Source organism: Cervus canadensis, chromosome 8 (assembly GCF_019320065.1).
Source record: "Cervus canadensis isolate Bull #8, Minnesota chromosome 8, ASM1932006v1, whole genome shotgun sequence".
Classification (NCBI taxonomy): Eukaryota; Metazoa; Chordata; class Mammalia; order Artiodactyla; family Cervidae; genus Cervus; species Cervus canadensis.
This window is the reverse complement of record NC_057393.1, coordinates 68,692,745-68,713,345: the sequence shown is the minus strand read 5'-3', so window position 1 is coordinate 68,713,345 and position 20,601 is coordinate 68,692,745. Positions and strand designations below refer to the sequence as shown.

General features: G+C 38.0%; 1 protein-coding gene across 2 annotated transcripts in view; it reads right to left on the bottom strand.

Annotated features, from left to right (window-relative positions):
- DNA2 (DNA replication helicase/nuclease 2) overlaps nt 1-20,260 on the bottom strand; it is a 36,402-nt gene extending 16,142 nt beyond the window's left edge. For both annotated transcript variants that reach the window (XR_006270888.1, XM_043476833.1), the window contains exons 1-7: nt 20,105-20,260; nt 18,461-18,646; nt 17,547-17,730; nt 15,624-15,769; nt 10,632-10,763; nt 3,699-3,918; nt 757-874 (exon numbers count right to left, since the gene is read on the bottom strand). Coding sequence is in view for 1 of the 2 variants with exons in the window: in XM_043476833.1 (XP_043332768.1) it covers nt 757-874; nt 3,699-3,918; nt 10,632-10,763; nt 15,624-15,769; nt 17,547-17,730; nt 18,461-18,646; nt 20,105-20,178 (1,060 nt within the window). In the remaining variant the exon portion in view is untranslated. The remainder of the gene's footprint in view (nt 1-756; nt 875-3,698; nt 3,919-10,631; nt 10,764-15,623; nt 15,770-17,546; nt 17,731-18,460; nt 18,647-20,104) is intronic.
- Between the last annotated feature and the right edge of the window lie 341 nt (nt 20,261-20,601).

Below are 20,601 nucleotides of genomic sequence, written 5' to 3'. Positions count from 1 at the left end.
TGCAGTGGCTCATGGGGGCGCAAAGAGTCAGATACGACTGAGCAACTGAACTGAACTGAGAGTGTCTCAAATATAAGATAGGAAGTTTAAAATAAAGTTTTGTATAGGAAGATTTTTAAATTTTTATTTTATTAAGGGATAATTGATTCATAATGTGCTAATTTCCACTTTACAGCAAAATGATTCAGTTATACATATATATATTTTTTTCATACTCTTTTCCATTATGGTTTATCACAGGATATCGAATATAGTTCCCTGTCCTATTCAGTAGGACCTTATTGTTTATCCATCGTATACATAACAGTTTGCATCTGCTAATCCAAAACTACATGTCCATCGACAGAGGAATGGATAAAGAAGATGTGGTACATATAAACAACAGAATACTACTCAGGCATAAAAAAGAATTAAATAATGCCATTTGCAGCAACATGGACACAGAGATTATCATACTAAGTGAAGTCAGAAAGAAAGACAAATACCATCTGATATCACTTATATGTGGAATCTAAAATATGACACAAAAAAACATATAATAAAAAAGTTAACAATGTTTTCAATTATATAGTACACTGTCAAAATTCTTTTTTTTTTTTAAAGTACCACAACTTATAAATTACAAAATGTTTTAGGCCCAGCAAGCACAATGAACGATTGATTGTCAGGTATAAATGTGTGTCAGCAAAAGCTGAACAGAAAAAACAATGAACAAACAAAACCCTGAGAAGTAAAGTTGAGAGAAAACAGCTTAACCTCTTTTATCAAGATGTTTGGCAGGCACAGGGTACATCTGGCCAGTCTTCAGGTAGAGAAGCAGGCCAGCCTCTGGGTCAGCCCTCCTCTCTTGGCTTAGCAGTGTATACAGAACAAGCTGTGAAAACATGGTACATTTTGTCAAGTAAAATTTTAATTTTCAATATTTCCATATATGTTTTACAGTCAATATATATTATAATTTTTTTTTTTTTTTGGTCGTACCTTATGGCTGTAGGATCCTAGTTCCCCCATCAGGGATCAAACTAAGGCCCTGGGCAGTGAAACCAGAGTCCCAACCACTGGACCACCAGGGAATTCTGAATACATATTATAATTTTAAAATCACAATGTCAATTAAATTATTTCCATTTTGAAAATAACACGATCTGAATTCAGGACAGGTAATACAATAAATTCAATGCCAACTATTTAATTTCCACAAAACAAACATAGTATATATTTCTCACTTTACACAGACAAAATAAATATTTAGAATTTTTCTTAGTAAATGTTTAGGTTTCCAATAAACGTAAGAGGGAAATTAATCAAGAGACATTTTATATTTTGAAGTTAACAGTCGTTAGATACTATTTTCCCTGTTTAAAATAAGTAAATGAATTAAACACTATAAAATGCATATTATTTATGTCATAGTAACTGTGATAACCTAATGAGACTAACTCTACAGAGTTTACTACTTTTTACAGAACAGAAGGTGACATTAAGTGCATTAGGTTTATGTGGTGCTCTTCAGAGAAACCATCTAAGGCAAGTTAGATGTAATTCCTTTAGATCATGAAAACACCTTAGCAGTAACATCTAAACCTATGTAACGTGCTCTGGGAGGCCTTCTTACAAGCACTCTACCTGTGTTGCCTGATACAGCACGTGCTGCGCTTAGTCGCTCAGTCGTATCCCCATGGACTATAGGCCACCATGGACTTTGTGACCCCATGGACTATAGCCCACCAAGCTCCTCTGTCCAGGGGATTCTCCAGGCAAGAATACTGGAGTGGCTTGCCATGCCCTCTTCCAGGGGATCCTCCCAACCCAGGGATTGAACCCAGGTTTCCAGTAGGTGAATTCTTTACCATCCGAGTCACTAGGGAAGTCCAAGAATACGGTATAGATATCCAAAGATATACCACAGGTAACCAAATAAAACTTTTAAAAATTAAAATGAACTCATAAACGACAAGGTTTATGAGCCTTGGGGCTGTGGACCTAGAGAGTCAATCCAAATTAATGGTCTTTCTATGTTAGTTTTTCCCTACACAGGAACTGAGGCAGAAGGAAAAGGATTCTGCTTCTGGGATTTATTAAAAGGGAAAAATATCTGAATGACATTCCCTTCATATAATGATAAAAGGAAGCTGGAATGAAATTTTACAACAATATTATAGTTCAATTATATCACAAGTTTAATTCAACTATATCACAAGTTAAATAGGTTTTTGTGAGCTGGTTTAGACATCACAGCTCCATATAATATTTTTCCTTTAGAAAATATGTTTCAAATGCCAAATTACTAACTTAGAAATGAATATTTAGAAAATAATCCCACTTACAAAATAAAAATCCTCCTTAAATGAAGTTAGTCTATAACATAAACTTTTTCTGTATTACCAAAGTAGAGAAAGTCAAACCCCATAAGATGAGAAATTTATCTTTCCTCACCCACAATACCTATATATATATCAATGATTGACAATAATTCTGTCTGCTTGTTTTTTACACCCTGAATATGCAATATACACACCAGTATATTTGTTTGGGCCTTGTTCAAATCAATTTTCTCATTTTAAAAATACAACAAATACAACTGTATTCTTAGAAGTTCTTCCTGCAACTTCTCTTCTTGCAAAGATAAAAGTTCCAACTGAACAAAATAAATACAATAATATTCCTTGCCCTGAAGGCATTTTAATTTAGAGCAGTGGCCTTAGAAAAAAGGTCTTTGAATCTAGACCACTTTAGACACTGAAATGCCTTTATATTTCTCTTCTGTTAGCATTCAAAAGTGAGTTCAATCAAACATGTCCTTAAACAAGTGAAAACTTTCAGCCTCTATTATATATAGAACACATTTCTTCAAATCTTTGACTTCAAAAACAGCTTTTCTTGTATCTTGGCATGATTTTCCTTTCTCAAGAAGGCTTTAATCTAACCAAGTCTTTGTTCATAATTTCAGCTTTTTCTGTTTTACTAAAGTGAAATATTTGAGTCTTCTAATAGGGGAAATCTAATTTTTCAACCTTTGGTATTTGGTACATAAGTAAGAATGATAAGAAAGATTTAATAAGAGAAAAATCTCTTTAATCCCTGATTATACAATTCAGTAGGCTCTTAGTTCCCCAACCATGTATAGAACTCAAGGCCCCAACATTGGAAGTGTGGGTCTTGTTAAACACTGGATCACCAGGGAAGCTCCTATCTGCTTATTTAAAAGTGTCTAGGACATACCATAGACAGCCAATGTGGAGGTTGGCAGAGGGATCAGAAATAATTAGAAAAAAAAAAACAAAACAGAATTTTTTTTAATTATTTTGATTTGTTAACTCACTATTATTAGTATAATATTTCAGGCAATTTTGAAGGCCAATAGAAGAGTGTTATATTTACCAAAGAGAAGATGATTTTAAAAAACCTGAATTTAACATAATGGTAAGATACAGTTCTATATTTCATTTTAAATAAAAATCAGTATAATCAGATTAAAGGTCAAAAACAAAAGAATGAATTTACACTGCTGTTTCCTAAATGAGTATCCTATGTAGATGTTACATGAAAATAATAACTCTGTGGTAAATTATGTATAGGAAATGCTGGGTTAAATTAAAAATTACCTGAACTGAATCAAAATATATAAAGCAGACTACTTTTTAAACATATAAAAAAATTTAAACATATTACACATTCAGACAATTTTTTTATTATACCTGACTACGGTGTTCAATAGAATTTGATTCTTTGCCAGTTTTAAGTTCCAATGGCATTATCTTATATTTTGTTTTACATCCCCGATGTATTTTCACACCAACTGTAACATCTATTTTGCCCTTCAATCCAAACCTAGGGGACCAAATGCTTTCTTCAATATCCAGCGAGTTTGTAACTTCAATATTACATGTTGAATTACTGTTACTACCATCACTTGGCCTAAAAAAAAAAAAAAACAGAAAAAAATTTAAATAGAAACATTTAATTAAAACATTTTATTTAATTTAATTAGAACTCTCTGCTCATTTCTTTTATGCTAGCATTGACTCTCCACTGTAAACACGGAATGTGAGGATGGGAACGAGTCTACAGACCTTTATGGCAGTGATTCCTAAAGCATGCTTCCTAATGAGTAGCATTGGCATCACCCAGGGAATCTGTCATAAATGCAAATTTTCAGGCCCCATTCCAGACCAACTTGTTCAGAAACTGTATAGGTGAGACCCAGCAATTTGTTTAACAAACTCCAAGTGATTCTGATGCACAGTCAAGTTTGAATCCTATAGTGTCTAAGTCATATAATTTAAATATTCTTAATATTTATCATCAGTCCCTTTCAGTTCATTCCTATGACAATCTTCCTAACTCAGGGCTTTATTTCCTCAGGTCTATATTATTGCAAAAAGCTCACTACTTGGATTGCTGGAGCCACTATGACAATCTGTGTATTTTGATATACAATTATTACACAGATGAATATATAATGGCTTGCATGTGGTTGCACCCTAGGTAACAACAGAGCTACATCTTCATGTAACACCCTATTAAACTGAGTAAGAATGAGCTGTCCTTTCCAATTATCTATGCCATCTGGGGCTTGATCATCCAATACTTCATCCCTACCCCACTATCCCTATGACAATCCTGGAGAAGCTTGGGTGCTCCTATACTCATTATATCCTTTACTTAATCATTAAATGAATACACCTCTGCCACTATCAATATTTAAAACTAATATTCAACATTTTTTTTCATATTACAAAGAGGTTCTGATTTTAATATCATAACTGTTAAATAAGGCAAGAGCACAGGAAGGAGGAAAAAAATGAATTTATGAATGTCGAAGGAATCAGAAGAGACAAAAATAACTTTTAAAGCCTCCTGTACTCTTATCTAACATTTACTCATTTTCAGAGCAGGAAATGATTCTGCAGAAATAAAGCCAGATAAGAGCAATCTTTTATTAATCCTATTTTATACTCAAAGCTGTATAAAATACTAAGTCTAATGGAATTAGATTTAGTAAAATGGACACGAGTTTGGATAAAATCTGGGAGTTGGTGATGGACAGGGAGGCCTGGCGTGCTGCAGTCCATGGGGTCACAAAGAGTCGGACACAACTGAGCGACTGAACTGAACTGAATACTAAACCTAATGGAAATGAAATGGATAAATGAAAAGGATAAAGTTTCTAGTAATAAAACATTTTATATCATATAAAAATCAAGATTTAAAAAGTGTAAGAATTCTGCTCTCAGAATACATGATTTAGTTGACTTGTTTTACTCATTTCATAGGTTGTTTTTTTTTATTTGCTTACTTTTTGGCTTTGCCATGCTGCATGTGAGATCTTAGTTCCCCATGCCAGGGGTCGAACCTGTGCTGCCTGCCGTGGGAGTACAGACTCTTAACCACTGAATCACCAGGGAAGTCCCAAGCAGCTATTTCTTAATAAATCAGAAAATATTCCAAGAAAAAGAGTGCTATTTTCAATAATTTTTTAAAAACTGTTTCAGGATGCTTCAGATATAATCTCCAGGGATACGTGTATAGTTCTGCAATCTCAGAAGAGGACAATAAAAGAATTCAGGGAAGCCACAACTTATCAGATTCCTTAAATATTAATTTTTTTCTCACTAGAAGTTATCTGATCATGACACACTTAAATATATGTCTCTAAAATAAAGCAAACTTTAATATTAAACATCAAGTGTCATATGCAACCCTAAGGACTACAACCCGCCAGGCTCCTCTGTTCATGGGGTTTCCCAGGTGAGAATACTGGAGTGGGTTGTCACTTCCTTCTCCAGGAGGTCTTCCTCACCCAGGGATTGCACCCACATCTGCTGCACTGTCTGGCAGCAGGTGGTTTCTTCACCATGGAGCCTCCTGAGAAGCCCATGTATTTAACAGAAGATAGATAATGAAACTTAATGTTGCTACTAAAATTTGATTCCTCTAGAAAAAGAAGCAATATGGTTTTAGACTTAGATCTGAAGAACAAATGACAGTACTTTATACTTAATTACTATTCTTTTCATCAACATAATATTGTAAAACTCCTTTGAGAACCACCTGGCAGAGAATATAATGTCATGAAGATAAAGAAGAAAGGTCCTCTCTTTAAATAGCTTAAGGTCTCATTCTCTGCTCTAAAGCCTAAAGACTTTTTTTTTTTTTAAAGACTAGCTATAAACTGCTGGGGAAATGATGCAAGTTAAAATACAGAGAAGTGCCTGCTTCACAGACAGGCACATAAAACCCTATCAGAAATAACTGAAACAAAGAAGAGCCTCATACCAAGACACAGAGATGAGAATACCAAGCTGGGAATCAAGAAATTCCTTATTCTGGACTTTGCTCTACCACAATTTTTTCACATAAAACCATGTCACACCACCTCACTTTCCTTACTGGAAATCTAAGGCTTAATCACAAAATCCCTTTCAGATCAAAGACGATTTGGAATCCCAAACTTTCCTAAGCTTCCATGACACACTGCTTCTAAGCTACCAAATCCCTCAAGGGTCCACCCCAAGCCTCCTTTGATGAATTCTACTCTTTCCTTATGTCCTTTCTTTCTAAAATTTATTTATTATTTTAATCTGCTTCACCAGGTCTTAGTCGGAGCACGTGGGATCTAGTTCCCTGACCAGGGATCGAACCCAGGCCCCCTGCATTAGGAGCTCAGAGTCTTAGCCACTGGACCACCAGGGAAGTCCTCTCCCTGTGTGCTTATACATGGTTGCCTCCCAGGACTCTATGCCTCCTCTGCTGCCCTCAGCAGATTGCTGTTCTCTCTCAGAAACCCCCTCCACCTCTGTGTTTTCAGTTACCACCAATACACTGCGTTCTTGGAGGGCTTTAGTCTCCCTGTAACATCTAGAACCATCCTGGGGCACAGATACAGCACGTAACATGTGTCTGCTGAATAGATAAGTCCATAAGACTGTGAGGAAAATGGCAGCTTATTGGCACTGCAAAAATGTCAGCCAGAAGAAAAAACATGTGAACAAAATGCTAAAATAACAGTGACAGAAAAGCTAATACCTAAAACAACCATAAAAATGGATACCCACAATTCTAAATCTCAAGAAAATTCAAATGGCTCAAAAAGAAAGGAATGACTCTAATAAGGAAGGAAAGAAAGGTAGGGAGGGAAGGTAAAACAACTAGAAAGAAATAGTGAGGAATGATGGAAAACAAAATTAAGTTTGTAATTATTACAGAAAATCAAGAGACCAAAATGACAAAAATACTACAAAACAAAGCAAGGAACCAGGAAAAGAATGACTGTTTAATAAACACTTAGCAGATTATCATAGTGAAGAGTGATGCACCAAGAGTCATCCCCTGTGCAAGACATCGCAATCTGCTCCAAAGAAACAAAGAACGAAGCATTTACAAATTCATTTTTAAAAACACTACAAGAGGGGCATCCCTGGTGGTTCAGTGGTAAACAATTTGCCTTGCAGTGCAGGAGACTCAGATTCGATCCCTGATCCAGCAAGATCCCACATGTCCCAGAGCAACTAAGCCCATGTGCCACAGCTATTGACCCTGTGCTCTAGGGGCTGTGCTCAGCAATAAGGGAAGTCATCGCAATTTAAGAAGCCCACGCATCACAGCCAGTGAGTGGCACACACTCTCTGCAGCAACAAAGACCCAGCAGAGCCAAAAATTAAATAGTAAATAAATGCTTTAAGAAAATAAAAACAGGAAACATTAACCAATTTACTCTAGCTTTTTTTTTCTTTTTTTTTTCAGGTAAGTACCTGGTTTGTAAATTTACGACCACAACAGAAGTAAAGAATGTGACAAATAAACGCAATTCTAACAGCAAGATAAGCCTTAGTTTTTTTTTAACCACTATGTGTTTTTTCTAACTGATGTATAGTTGATTTAAAATGTGTTAGTCTCAGGTATACAACAAAGTGATATGCTTTCCTTATAAAAATATGGAATGCTTTATGAATTTGTGTGTCATCCTTGTATAAAGTAAAGTGAAAGTTGCAGAGTCGTGTCCGACTCTTTGTGACCCCATGGACTATACAGTCCGTGGAATGTTCCAGGCCAGAAGAGTGGAGTTGGTAGCCTCTCCCTTCTCCAGGGGATCTTCCTAACCCAGGGATCAAACCTAGGTCTCCCACATTGCAGGCAGATTCTTTACCAGCTGAGCCACAAGGGAAGCCCCATCCTTGTATAGGGGCCATGATAATCTTCTCTGTAGCATTCATATTTTCCTGTATGGTACTGCCAAAATGAACACAACCACTAAGTACTTTTTAAATACATATCAAAGTTCCTATTCACAAATCGATTGTGGTGATGGTTGTACAACTCTATGAATATACTGCAAGTCACTCAACTACAAATAATTATAATAAATATAAATAAATAAAATCCTACCAGAAGACATGGAACATTGAAACATTGCTGGTAACCTTCTAAAATGACTTAAAAAATTCTCAAAGAATTCTAGCCATATGCAAAAGGTTGTACATTTTCCAAGTACCTTGGATAAAGTAGTCCAGTTCCGAGGTTTCAATATACAGAAATAACTGTCTCCATAAGGTCCACTCCTCAACTTGTGTACTCATTCCCTCTTTTCTACTCAATGACACAGCTCTAAGAATAATGTTGCCCTCTATGGAATTCTTCTCATTGGCATATAATGTCCTGTATCTCCCAACTTTAAAACAAAAACAAAACTCTCTTAACCCCACATAAGCCTCTGGCTAACATTCCATTTCTACATACCCTTTTCTACAACAACCTGTCAATACAGTAGTCTACACTCCCTGATTCCAAATTCTCTTCTACCATTCTCTCTTGACCCCACTCATCATGTTTCTCCTCTAGAATCACCATTGACTTGTCTTTCCCTCATACCTTGCACCCAATCCAAAATCTATGACCTCTACCTTGAAAATCTGACTATACTCCAAGTGATACTCATCACTTCCACAACTCTCACTCTGGTCTAAGCCACCACCATCTCTATTTTGGATTCCCTCAAGAACCTCCAAATTGGTCTCACAACCTCTGCCCCTATCCTACAACACAGTCTCAAAAGAGCACCCAGACTGATCTTTTCGAAAGTAAATCAGATCAATATAGAAACTAGCAAAGCGAGGTAAAGGAACTGGCCTAAAGTTACACAGCAAAACTGTGGCAAAACTGGGATTCACAACCAGGCTCAGTCTGTCCTTTGAACCACAGAGAACTTGAGAAAACATATCGGTCCAAAGAACTCACTGTTCCCAAGATTTCGGACTCAAAAATCTTAAAATGAGTTCAGATCACAAAATGTCATGATATAAAATATCCAGAATATTGAGAAAAGATGAAGAATACTGATGTAAAAGGAAGTTATGACTATTTAAAGAAAAATAAAAGTGCCTATTTTTAAAAAAAGAAAGAAAGAAATGATATCAAAACCCTCTGCACAAACCCTGCAATGGCTTCCCATGGTAGCCAAATCACATCTGGCCATGGAATCAGAATGGCAGCCAACGTCCTGCAAGGCTGTGGAGGCCCTAGGACAGCTGCCTGTCCTACCATCTCTTCCACCTCACTCTGTCCAGCCACACTGGCGGGGTGCGTTAGTCACAGGGCTTCTGCCTGGAGTGCTCTTCGTACAAATAGCTGCATGGCTCCCTCCTTCATTTTCTTCAGGTTCCTGCTCAACATTCCTTATTAGAGGCCTTTCATGATCATTCTACGGAAGTACCTCCCTTCAACTCCTTTTCCTTACCCTCCCCATTAGTCTACATGACACTTATCATGATCTGACACCTTGCTGTTCACTTGCTCAGTAGTACAGAAGCACCATGAAGTCAGTGGCTTTTTTATTTTTTCCACTACTGCGATCCCAGTACCTAGATCACTACTTGGCACACATTAGGCATATAATAAATATTTGCCAAATGGGCAAACAGTGGGAGGAAAAAAGGACTACCTACAAATTTATACCAATGCTACTACTTTAAGCAGGAAAAGAAGTAAAAGAAACCAACCAAAAGCCAAACAGTATTGAATGCCTAAACACAGTATTTAAACATAAAGTACAAATTCACGGCAATCAACATGAGACAGTCCATACATGATAGTAACACAGAGAAATATATGTGATATTAAGAAACACCCCCAAATATTTACAAACTGAAAATTTTATTTTAAAAAAACCATACCTACATCCAAAAACTACAAATTTTATTAAAATGAAAATAGAATTTTCTATTCATTAGATTATTTTTTTTGGTCCGAGAAAGATACTCAGGACTGTAATTTATAAAGTAAGCAAGCAAAAAGGCTAGTTTTCATGACTTGATCTCTGTGTGTGTGCTCAGTCGCTCAGTGGTGTATGACTCTTTGTGACCCCCACGGGCTATAGCCCACCAGATTCCTCTGTGCATGGAATTTTCCAGGCAAGAATACTGGAGTGGGTTGCCATTTCCTACTCCAGGGGATCTTCCCAACCCAGGGATCAAACCCATATCTCTTGCGTCTCCTGCATTGGCAGGCAGATTCTTTACCACTGTGCCACCTGGTAAGTTCAACTTGACCTCTAAAAAGCTTTAATTCAACATCTTGAATAAAATCCTGGATTAAACACATAAACACCATATACACAAAAATCAGTTTCTTACAGAGAGAGCTGCATCTGAGGGAAGTCAGTTGAAGTATGTTTATGCATGAAATCTCCAGCCCATTTAGAAAATGAAGGAAGATACTCCTCTACTTCTTGTTTTATTTCATCTTGATTCAATTTTAGGCGGTACCTGTCAAAATAAGAAATTTTAAATATGAAAAAAAGTAAACAAGGACAAAAACATTCATATAAGCAACCCAAGCACCCATCAACGACTGAAAAAATAAATTAAATGTGATACAATGGAATATTATTTAGCCTTGGAAAGGAAGGAAATTCTGATACATGTTACAACATATATGAAACTTGCCATTATACTGAATAAGCCAATAACAAAAGAAAAAATACTGCATGCATGACCACTTAACATGAGGTACCTGTACTAGTCAAATTCATAGAGATAAAAAGGATGGTGACTGCCAGGGACTGGGGGAAGTGAGGAGTTGTTCAACAGATGTAAGGTTTCAGTTCGGAAAGACAAAAAAGTTCTGGAAGTGGACAATGGTAATGTTTACACAATGTCAATGTACTAATGACATTAAACTATACCCTCAAAAGTGGTTAAGACTGTGATTTTGGGGACTTCCCTGGTGGTCCAGTGGTAAAGACTCTGTGCTTCCACTGCAGGGGAACTAAGATCCTGAATGCTACATGGCCAAGAAGAAGAAGTAAAAGATTATGATTTTTTAATGCTATGTGTATTTTACCACATACACACAAAAAATCCAAGTAACAGTGACATGACATCAAATTTTATATTTGCTCCAACTCCTTCCATCTCAAGTCTAATAGGTCCCAGTTACACTTCAGGGGTTAAAAAAGAAACCACAATTGTTGGTCCTGAAGCCCAGCAATGGAAAGTAGAAATGTAAAAGAGGAAAAAAGGCCATAGGAACAGAAATGGAACATCAGCCTTACTAGATCAAAGGACAATCTGTAGGGCTACTAACTTCTTGGGTCAAAAGTCAGGAAAGACTAACAGAATCTAGTCTCAGTTTTTCACAGTGCCTGCAAGGTCAAAACTGTGTCATAATAATTCTACAACATTATTTGCCTTTTTGCTCTTGTTCTCTCCTGAGTACACAGTGGAGATTTCTGAGTCCACACACACACACACACAATATAGCAATATAGAGAATGCAGAAGCAGATATGAGAAACCAGGTATCTAGTATTAAGTTATAAAATTAAAACATTTGCCAAAATGTAAAACGATGTGACTTGTCTCATTATTTTTTTCAAAAATAGTTATTTTTCATTAAACTTATTTACGTTAATGTGGCATGGGCTGTTATTATTTTAGAATTAATCAATATTTTCAAACTGCCTCAACTTTCATTTCTAACACAGTAATTATCTATAGATATAACCCTCATAAACAAAAGTTCTAAGGGTCCTCAATAATATTTTAGTGTTAACAGGGTCCGGAGACCAAAAAGTTCTGAGAATTGCTATCACCTTCCCTGGATGGTTTTCCCAGCTCCATCTTTATATTTAAGCATCACGACCTTAATAACTACTCCAGAATATTAACAGCACACGTGTTTCTGTGTCAGATCACACTTAGGTTTGAATCCTAGCTCTTTATTTACACATCTTTACTAGATGTATAACTTTGGGCCAGTCATTGTTTCTCTCTTTTTTAAAATAATTTTATTTATTTATTTCTGGCTGTGCTGGATCTTTGCTGCTGTGCAAGCTTTTCTCTAGTTGCAGAAGCGGGGGCTACTATCTAGGTGCAATGCGCAGGCTTCTCTTCGTGGTGGCTTCTCATGTTGCAGAGCAGGGCTCGAGGGCGCACAGGCTCCCGTAGCTGCGGCACACGGGCTCAGTGGTTGCGCATCCCAGACTCCAGAGCGCAAGCTCAATAGATGTGGTACCCAGGCTTAGCTGCGCTGCAGCATCTCTGCCCAGACCAGGGATCAAAGCGGTGTCTCCTGCGCTGCCAAGTGGATCCTTTACCAATGAGATCAGGGAAGCCCTGAGCCATTCATTGTGAACCAAGCCTCAGTTTCCTCATCTATAAGGTGAGCTGATAACTACCACACAAATTACTTTGAGGATCAAGAAAAACAGCCTATGTAAAGTACTTGGTGTATGACAAGAATTCAACAAGATATGAAGATGGTAACACTGAATACTCATATAGTGCTGAGTTTAGGCCAGGCACTATTCTAGGTTATTTACACAAACACTTTCAACCCTTGTTATCTCTCTACGAGATACTACTATCGTCATCCCTCCTCAGAACTGAGGAAACTGAAGCTCAGAAGTTACTTCCAAAGGACACACAGCTCCAGCTTGGGAATTTAAGTTCTTAGCCCTCATGCTCCCTCTACATTGTGTTTTGAGACTTCCCTCATAGCTCAGTTGGTAAAGAATCTGCCTGCAATGCGGGAGACCCCAGTTCGATTCCTGGGTCGGGAAGATCCAATGGAGAAGGGATAGGCTACCCACACCAGCATTCTTGGGCTTCCCTTGCAGCTCAGCTGGTAAAGAATCTGCCCTCAATGCGGGAGACCTGGTTCGATCCCTGGGTTGGGAAGATTCTCTAGAGAAGGGAAAGGCTACCCACTCCAGTATTGTGGCCTGAAGAATTCCATGGACTATACAGTCCATGGGGTCCCAAAGAGTCGGACAAAACTGAGTGACTTTCACTTTCACACTGTGTTTTAAAAATTTACTGCCATTATTTTCTCCCTGCAGGCCCGAGTTCACCTGGGTACTAGCATAACCACCAATACTCTGCACATTCCTTTCAAATGACAAACCTTACCATTTTTCTCACCTTCTAAAGATAGCACCATAATAACATATTCATCAAACTCTGAGACTCCAGAACACTGCAAATTAACCATATAACTGCAACATTTCTACTATCGAATTTAATAAGCTCCCTCTTTCCTAGGTTTCTGCTAACTCTGGCTTACCAGAACTAACAGAGCAGAGCCCTATCAGTCCTCGAGGACAGCCAGTTCAGCAGGAAAGACAGAATTAGCGACTCTAGCTCTGCCAAGATAGTTTGGCCTAAGCACAAAACCAACTTCAGGTTGAAGGCAAAACTGAAATATCTCAACCAGGGAGCAACTGCTAATACCAAAGTGCTCTCAAAGTGCCCCAAATGACCTACAGAAACACAATCAGCCCACACAAGGCAAAAGCTATTTGTTTGAAAATGGCTGCTTAAAATCTGGCAGCTTCCAGAGGATAAAAGGTGATATAGGTGAGGATGTGGGGGAAACAAGGACCAATATACTGCCTACAGAAATGAAAAATGAATTTTTAAATATACACACATATTAAAGCTTTACGTTGCATACCTTAAATTAATACAATATTATACGTCAATGATATCCCAATGGACACAACTGAGCATGCACATACAAAACAGTCTCGCAGACATAGAGAACAGACTTGGGATTACCAAGGAGAAGAGGGAAAGAGGAGGGATGGACTGGGAGTTTGGGGTTAGTAGATGCAAACTATTACATTTAGCATGGATAAACAAGGTCCAACTTTATAGCACAGGGAACTATATTCAATTTCCTGTAATAAACCATGACTGAAAAGAATATGAAAAAGAATATATACATGTATGTATAACTGAATCACTTAGCTATGCAGAAATTAACACAATATTGTAAATCAATTATACTTCAATAAAATTAAAAAACAAACAAACAAAAAAAAAGAATCTGCCTTGCAATGCAATGGTTTGACCCCTGGTCCGGGAAGATCCCACATGCTGCTGCTGCTGCGTCGCTTCAGTCGTGTCCGACTCTGTGCGACCCCATAGACGGCAGCCCACCGGGCTCCCCCATCCCTGGGATTCTCCAGGCAAGAATACAGGAGTGGGTTGCCATTTCCTTCTCCAATGCATGAACGTGAAAAGGGAATGTGAAGTCGCTCAGTCGTGACCGACTCTTAGCGACCCCATGGACTGCAGCCTACTAGGCTCCTCCGTCCATGGGAGTTTCCAGGCAAGTGTACTGGAGTGGGGTGCCATTGCCTTCTCCAATCCCACATGCTACAGGGCAACAAAGCCTGTGTACCACTACTGAGCGCAAGCTCTGGAGCCCATGGGCCACAACAACTGAGCCCAAGCACTGCAACTATTGAAACCTGCATGCCAACAGCCTGTGCTCCAAAACAAAAGAAAAGCCACCGCAATGAGACGCCCATGAACCGCAATGAAGAGTAGCCCCCACTCACTGCAACTAGAGAAAGCCCAAGTGCAGCAACAAAGAGCCATGCCACCACAGCCAAAATATAAAGAAATCTTTTAAAAAAAAAAACAATAGGTTGTACGTATTAGTAAATTGTCATGGAATTATGGAACACATTTTTCCTATTTAAACAATGAAATAAACAGAATTACAACCAGGAGAAGTAGGTTTATGTCAACTAGTCTGGAAAGCAAAATCACCACTAATAAAAACACTTCTGTGAAAAAAAGATGAACTGCAATAAAAGTAAAGGAGGAAACAAAGACAGAATATGCCAATCCCTCTGCAGGTAGTCACTCATAAGATGCCAAAGATTAGCCATTTGTGGGTACATTATCTCCATTGTCACAGAAAGTCTGCAAAACAGGTTATTATCACCCTTTTCAGAATCTTTCAGTAACTTGTTCAGTCATAAACCTGGCAAAGCTAGAATCTGAAAGGAGGTTCATCTGATTCCCAACCCCATACAATTTTCAGGATGTCACAATGTTTCTAGAAGTAAAACAAAAAGTTCACATTCTCTGAGTGCAGCTATGGAGCCTATTGTGCATACAGAGAAAACTTAAGATATTTTTAGCCAAAGAATTCCTGTTCTGCAATTTCAGAAGCTCTTCACAGAACTGCGGTGGGATACGACAACCCTGAAATCTGCATTCTAGTATTATACTGACATATTTAATAGTCTAAGAGCCAAATACCTTATAGATGCCAGGGAAGAAGCTATATAACAAAACTCTATCTAGAGTTCCTCTCCTAAATACTTACATTTCCTTCAGATGCCTTATTTCTTGAACAGTTTGAGAAGCAAGTTCTTGTAGCTTTTCTGGGGCAAAACTATCACTTACAGCTTTTTGAAATACTTCATGAAGAACCGTACCAATCAGCATTTGGCGTGTGGCTGGATCAGAGTTCTATCAAAAAAAAAGTCATACAAATATTTTATTTCACAACGTATCAATGGACATGATCCTATATTTATTACCTAACCTATTGAACTAGCATAGCCAAAGTGCACTGAGGAGACAAATGCCAAAATATTAATTCTTTTCTGGTGACTGGAATTACAGGTGACTTTCACTTTCTTCAATTTAGAATTACCTGAATTATATTATGAGTGAGATATTTTTCAAATCACTGTATTTCCATTTTGAAAGAATTAAAAATAACCTATATGGAAAAAGTTCAATATATTCTAAAATATTAATATTTAACATATTTGTCTCTAATTTCACTTTATAATAAACCCACATAGAATAATCAATAAAGGCATAGCTTATAAACTCATGTGAGTAAAATACTCAAACACAAAAAAAACTCACAGCAGAGATATTTTTTGGTGGCACTGCCCAGCTGTGGGATCTTAGTTCCCCAACCCGGGGCTGAACCCAGGCCCCAGCAGCGAAAGTGCCGAGTCCTAACCATTGGACCACCAGGGAATTCCCTACAGCAGAGATTTTGACAAGTTCTTGACACTCAAAAACTATTTTTCAATTAACTCTTTTATTAGCCTGGATCTTCCCCTTGAAACTATCAAAAAACAAGATTAAGTCCACCAAAACACCCATCAGTAATTTTAAAAATTAACTTACAGAGGAAATCCCTGTACTAATTTTTTAAGTTCTATGTGAGTCTAAAATTATTTCAAAATAAGGTTTTAAAAGATTAAGGTATTTAGGTCTGCTTTATAATACGCAGTTAAAACAGAAGTTAATAGTAACCCCCCCACACAAAACAGCTGAAGAAAACAACCAATTTAAAAAAAACTACAAATAAGTGATAACTAAGACTATTAGAAAATCTACTTAGGTATTTCTCCTCCTTTTTCTCTTCTTGCTTAGCTGTATTTTTTTATTTTCTAAATACATACAAACTGTATAAAGAAGAATACCCTAGGAGAAAGAAAAAAAACTTAACAATTAAAAACCCAAGTTCTTCAAAAAATAATGGCATTGAAAGGGAGTAGGTGAAAAGCAGAATACAGATTAAAGAAACTATGAGATATATCAACCAAATACAATACAAAGACCTAATTTGCGTATCGATTCTAACAAACTGAATAAAAAGATATTTTTGACAAAAAACATTAAGAGATAAACTGAGAATTAGATTAACTTAAGGAATTACTGGTAATTTTATCAGATATGATAAAAATATTGTGCTTACATGTTCTTTAAATCCTCAGTTCTAATTTGAAAAATAGTTTTAAGTTGCAAAATACAATCTTTGAGAACAACAAAATGGGTACATGGGAGTTTATAAGAACCATCTCTTTGTGTATGTTTGAAATTTTCCATTATATTATCTTTAAAAGAGATTGTCATATTTACTTTTACTGAGAATCACATGAGGCCAAGTTTGGAAATACCCAGATGTATTAAATTAAAAATTTTATCACTTAAATTATTTATCTTATTATTAGAATTACTTATTTTATTAAATGTTAAATAAGATTCAAAGGATTCTTAGGGTACCGGCCTTGAATCCTAGCCTTGTCATTTACTAGCTACAGTAACTCTGAACAAGTCACTTAACTTCTCTGAGCCTGGTGTTCCTTGTCTGTAAAATGTAAAATGCAGCTAATTAATGCCATCTACTTCACAAGACTGTTAGGAGGATTAAATAAGAGTGTAAAAGTGCTCTGTAAACTCTTAAGACACTGTAGAAACATTGGCTGTTAATATTATTCACCCTGAATGTTTCACTCAGGACAGCTCTTCTCATGCATCGAATACTACTGGCTATGCTTGTGCCAGAAATCAGCATGTCGGGATATAGAATCAAATATCCAAAATCTTCATCTATTATCCAAGTATCGGATATGCAGTCTCCCTCCAAATGAATGATGTCCCCTGGCTCTACTGGTACAGAGCACCTAAAAATAAGGTACACAAAATTTAGATTCCTACATTTAAACACGTTAAGGGGCTTTAAAAATAAATAAATATTTTATGTAAAGAAATAATTTCTAAATTTTTGGGTCTGGCATCATCTACTGCAAAATCTATCAAAGCATTAATAGTGTAACATATAGCTCCAAGTATGGATGAGGTTGTTATAATACTACTTCTCTCATTCTTAATGATTCTCTCATTCTGTAAAACTAATGTCTACAGCTTCTGTAAGTCCTGAGGCATGATGCCAAACCCAATATACCAAGAACAAAATCATATTTATCTAGTTCAAACCGTCAAACTTGCAGCCTAGACGAAGTCAGACCTTCACCTCTGCACCTCCCCCTCATCCCTCACATACCATATATTGATTGAGTAGCGAAATCTAGAGTCTAAGGATGTTCTTATGACTAATTTTGCCCTTAGTGAGAACTAAACAAGTTTTAAGCTGCAATCCCAAAAAGTACTGGGAAATAGGAAGTAGTAATTTAATAAGTCCCCTTGCACTTGATTTTCAAATGACAATGAAAATCAAGTTTTGGAATAAGGGACCTGAGATGCACTATTTTTGCAGATTTAATCTGAGTTCATATCTATTCTCTTTGTTAACAATTAAATTATTGCAATATCCACACAAGCCCACATGACAGTTTTTAAGACAGTACCCTTAAGCTTCTGCCACATCATTGCTCAAAGTCACACAAAAATTACCAATCATTCCTAAGGATACACAGTTCTTTATATTCTAGTGACTGGGAAGCAGTGATGGTTAGGTGCTTTTCATGGTTTCCTTCTTCACTCCGCACAATATTGACTGTTAATACCAGGTACCGGTTATCCATTCCTCGGCTCAGAACTATCTTAGAAAAGGAAGCTTCCACCTTCTTCTTCTGAAATCTAAAGCATAACACATACAAAACTACTGTAGCACAAGCATGAAATAAGAAGCCATCCAATCTCCTTTATCTACAAACCAACCTTCTAGGTTTCTTCCAGAAAGCTTATCACAATGATCACTGGCTAAAAGAGGTAAAAATTAAGAGAGCAAGGGCACAGCAGAATTCCTATTAGAGGAAAAAAAAAACTTCCCAGAAACTGAAAGAAAGTGAAGTCGCTCAGTCATGTCGGACTCTGCGACCCTATGGACTGTAGCCTACCAGGCTCCTCCATCCATGGGGTTTTCCAGGCAAGAGTACTACAGTAAGTTGCCATTTCCTTATCCAGGGGATCTTCCCCACCAAGGGATGGAACCCAGGTCTCCCGCATTGCAGGCAGATGCTTTACCTCCTGAGCCACCAGGGAAGCCCCACTTCCCAGAAGGAATGCCATTTAAAACGTTCATGATATGGGTTTTTCAAAATATAAGCTCTATGAGGAGTTCTTTGGGACTATGATTATGAGGGCTAGTGATAAATTGAAAAATATCAAACAACAAATTCCTACCACTGGTGCAAGCCTTTCCAAAGTACAAGTAAAAGGAAATGTCTAGGACACTATCCTTTTGAACATAAAAGATGTCTGTTATGGGAAAATGTAGTATGGGTGGTTTGTTGGAAGTCCTACTGTGAGTTTCATTATTATATTAAGATTTCAATTAGGCGAGTACTTAGAAATTTAGTCCAACCTACTATTTAATGCAGGATAATCCTATAAAATTCCATTGGGGATCAACTAGCTCATGCTTTGTAGAGAAAGCAAGCTTAATACCTGTCATATTAACCATTTTTCATAGAATAACTCAGAAATTTCTTATTTCTAATGGGCAAGTCAATTTCACAATTATTTTGTAACCCCTTCTATTCACCTACCCCACCTACCCACGGGCCATGAATTTCCCAAAGTCAGCTGGGATGCTTTAAGGATCTCCCAAAAGGTACTGCTGATCAAAACCCAAAGCGCAAAGATCCGTCAACCACAATTAGCCTCATTATCATAACTACTGACAGAAATTCTACACTATGCTTGCCGGTCAAGTTTCCCCAATCATTTAAGCAGACTTGAGAGTACAGACGTCTTCCTGAATAACTTTCTCCATCTAAACTTCAAGAAAAGGATCTAGCAGTTGCAATTGCCTTCCCTGAAGACATGTAAGGTGGCTGAGACTCCCCAGATTTAGGAAAGAGGTTAAGAATGAACCTCTGGAGGAGGAAAAGTATTCAAGCTCTGGCTCGGGCTCGGCGCCAGAGAGAGACTGCGAGGCGGACCCCCAGCTCCGGAAGCTCGTCGGGCACCCCGGGACCCGAGCTCGGTCACTGTGCTCGGAGCCCGGGTCCGCGGAGGAATGGATGCGGCCTCCCGCTCCTTTCTTTTCAAATCTCCCGCTATACTCCCAGGCCCAACCCCCGCTCCGCTCACAGCTCCGCCGGTGGCTCAGCCTCCTGCCAGAAACTCTTCTCCATTAGCAGCTCCAGTTCGTCCACTCGCTCCATTCTGGCCGCCGAGATAGCAAACTGCCGCCGGGTAAAATCAGGGGAACCCGGGGGCAACGGTGGCGGGGAAAAGGAGCGCGAATCCACGGGGCGCCGTGCGCATGCGCCGACCAGCCGTGGTCCCAAGAGACATGCGCAGGCCGCTCCTCCAGCGCCAGGTGAGTAGGTCGTGGAGAGTCGTACCTGGGGAACCGAGAGCCGGAAGGCGCCTTTGCCCCTGTGCCTTAGGGTTTGGAAAACTGGGAGTCTTCTTGATCTGGCCCATGCTAAATGCTTCCGCCCTTTCGCTAGACTCGCCGACCTATGTGTCCAACACAGGCACTTAAAATGAATGAACTATTTGCTGTCGGCCAAACTCAGTCGTCCCTTGTTTAAATCTGGAAATTTTCACTCTTTGGGGGAAAAAAAAAAAACCTCTCCTCC